Source organism: Crocuta crocuta, unplaced genomic scaffold, assembly GCF_008692635.1.
Source record: "Crocuta crocuta isolate KB4526 unplaced genomic scaffold, BGI_CrCroc_1.0 scaffold71, whole genome shotgun sequence".
Taxonomy (NCBI): domain Eukaryota; kingdom Metazoa; phylum Chordata; class Mammalia; order Carnivora; family Hyaenidae; genus Crocuta; species Crocuta crocuta.
This window is the reverse complement of record NW_027527548.1, coordinates 838,892-841,937: the sequence shown is the minus strand read 5'-3', so window position 1 is coordinate 841,937 and position 3,046 is coordinate 838,892. Positions and strand designations below refer to the sequence as shown.

Here is a 3,046-nt window from a genome sequence, read left to right as displayed (position 1 = left end):
TATTTAAGACCTGAAGAAGTTTCCCCACTGTTCTCCCAGGGCAAGAAAAAAGGGGGAATGTTTTGTTTAAAAGAAAAGGGGTTACAAGAAAGAAAGAAGGAGAGAAAGAAAAAGCCATTGTTTTCATCCCTAATTTATAATCCAAGAGGCCCCATTGTTTCTTTCTTTCTGACTCAAATCTTTGAGCTGTTAATTACAAAAGTAACTGGACTGGGTTCCAACAGGCTAACTATGTTCATGCACAGCAATTAGAAAAACTCTGTAGAAAGTTTACTGAGTGATTATATATAATTAATTCCTAGTTACAGACGGAAGACTGACCATTTTCTGGAGCTAATAAAAGCACTTGCTCCCCCTCCCCCACGTGAACACCACTTAATTTCCCAAAGCAGAAAGTGAATCCGTCCTGGAGGGTCTTGAAGGAAGAAAAGAGAGAGAGAGAGAGAGAAGAATCAAAAGCTCCAGTGTGTCTGTGTTTGTTCCTCGCAGCTGTGCGTCCTCTTTGGGGCTGAGGAGGCAAAAGGAAAAAGGAGAAGAGCCCAAGTTCCGAACCTCCCTCTGAAATGTATAACCGTGGCAGAAAGAGCACTCTACCTTGATGTGAAAAAGAAAAAGGGAGGGGGAGGGAATGCCCCAGGAATGGAATGTAGGAGACACTCTTCAGCTTGGCGGGATCAGCTTCTCCTAAGAGGAACAAAGATGGCAGAAACTTCCAGAAGGCCCGTTCTCAGTCTGGCCACTCCGATTGTCAATCTGTAACCTTCCCTCCAAGTCTATTGGTTCAAAGCTGGAGAGAGGAGCCCCATTGGGCTGGCTGCTCTGTGAGCCAGCACTGCTGTCCCCACCTAGTCCCGCTCCAATGCAGACATTTCTCCCCCCCCCCCCTTAGTGGACCTGGAAAATAAGCTACTTTGGAAGCAATTAACTTTTTACAGACTCATGCTTGGAGGTGGCCACAGTACCAGAGGAAAAGTGGCCAGCTTGGTCCAGGGCTGGGAACTTGCTGGGGCTGCACACTGGAAAACAGACCTTGGCGCTTTTAGAGGATAAATGCCTTGCCCTTAGTTACACACCATTATGCAGACGTTGAAGGCACCAAACCAGAAGTCTTGTGATTAGATACTGCTTCCCGGGAGGCCACAAGAACCTCAATATGTAATTTCCATTTACAGCCAGGAGATAAGAACAAAGAAAAAGAGCTAAGGGTCTGGACTTCTTCGTGCGGGGTGGTAACACTGTTCGGTCCTAGGCACATAACATCATTAACTGCCTGCACTTCTTAACTCTAAAAGCTGGCCTCACGCAGACTTTCCTTAACTTAGAAATCGGTACATATCTTGTTATTCAATGAGCCATTTTCCAACTGATGCTCAAAGGTGAGTGGCAGGACGCCTAACTTAAAGGGGAAAAAAAAAAAGATCACTGATTCCATCAAGTTGGCATAACTGAACAACTGAATGTGTTCCCAGCATTTAGGGTCAGGCTAGATTGGTCTTCAGGCTGGAAATCTGCGTAGAGAACTTCTGGGTAAATTCTGAGGCTAACGCTAAACAAGAGTCTTACTTTTCTCACCCTGAAGTTCTCGCTGCAGCATTAAGAGAGATCAGGGGAAGTGTAAAAAGTGAGAGATAAATCCTAAGTAAAGCCAAGCGTGCATACAGATGTGTGGGGTCAGGCTTGGGAAAAGGCCAAATCTGTTGTGCAGTGTAAGTACTGAATCAAACCAAGTTTGGTGGTGGGTGGGATTTTACACTACAAGCCAGTCTCCTAAAACTGCAGTACTGACCCCCCCCCGCCCCCACACACCACCAACACCTCCACCTCCACCAGGCTGCTGCCTCACCAGTTTAAGGCTCTGCGCCTCTAAGCACTTTGGTTACATTTCACAAGCAGATCGCCTACCCAGAGTTCTAGCCAATATCCAAACAATCCCAACTCAAGGTCTCCCCCCCAAGTCACAATGAACTGAACGTTTCTCCCCTGTCGGAGGGTAAACAGGAAGTGTGATCTTGAATCCTAGCAGCAGGTTATCAGGAAAAACAGTGGCTCCAAACAGTCCCCTAAAATCAAGACCCTATTAAAAAGCCCTTCTTTGGTTCTTGCTAATGAAAAGTCGCCCAATTCCTGCAGCCAAGCCCCTCTGTTACAAACAGACCCCAAACGGCCGCCAAACTCTTTATACATGGTCACAGAGGAAATGGATTTGCTCTACTTACCCAACAAATGTTCAAGCAACCGTCTCATTTTTCCACAGTTAAGAAGAGAGAACAGGCTGGCAGATTTGGGACTTGATCAAAAAGGAAGTTTTTTTTTTTTAAACAGTTACATGGGATTATTAAAAACACGCACACAACAACAACACAACCCAACAACTGAATATGGAATGCTGTCATGAGCCACAGACATGATTTTATTTCCTCTGCCCTCCATCACAGGGGAGGGCAGAGGAGGATACAATGTAAGAGAGGGACAGGAAAATGAAAACAAGGATAAAAGATACATTAGTTCATTGAAAATCATGCAAGAGTAGAAAGCTAAGGGATTCAAAACGAGTCCTCACAGATTTATTGCAGGGTGTTGTCCAACCTCCCTCCCCTCTCTACACCCCCCCCTCCATCCCCATCCCTACTCCAAAAACTTCCTCCAAAGCCTAGAAAACACTTTCAGAAACATTTGCTGGCTGTAGGCTGGCTTGCAGAAGAACACTCTGTATCAACAGAAGTCAGGAAAAAAGGCTGAACAATGTAGTTTCAAGTGAAAAACCCTGTAGGGAGAGAAAAGGCCATGTAGACACACCACCACCCACCTAGGCCCCAGGAGCTAGGAGCGCTCCTTAGCACTGCGCTGCTCAGGGCTTGGTTCTTTCTAAAACACACGTCCTCTCTTGTCAGAACTTACTCGAGCCTTCCCAGAACCTCTTTGGAGAGGTAAACTTGCCTGCTTTGCTGTCTGCCATGAGCTCTCCTTGGAGAGGAGCCTGCTTGCTTATCTTCCATTTTCTTCCCCCAGCAGGCATGTGACACAAGAGAAGACAATAGTGCAGGGG

At 46.2% G+C, this 3,046-nt stretch overlaps 1 protein-coding gene across 11 annotated transcripts in view; it reads right to left on the bottom strand.

Annotated features, from left to right (window-relative positions):
- Window positions 1–3,046, bottom strand: part of ZMYND8 (zinc finger MYND-type containing 8) — a 133,163-nt gene that overhangs the window by 115,925 nt on the left and 14,192 nt on the right. Inside the window, exon 1 of one of the 11 annotated variants that reach the window (XM_077766026.1) lies at window positions 2,938–3,013. The exons of 9 other annotated variants lie outside the window; for them this stretch is intronic. In XM_077766026.1, coding sequence (XP_077622152.1) covers window positions 2,938–2,996 — 59 coding nt within the window. In that variant the 5' untranslated portion in view covers window positions 2,997–3,013. Of the gene's footprint in view, window positions 1–2,898; window positions 3,014–3,046 lie in introns of those variants that run through there. One more of the 11 variants, XM_077766065.1, reaches the window with a different exon arrangement.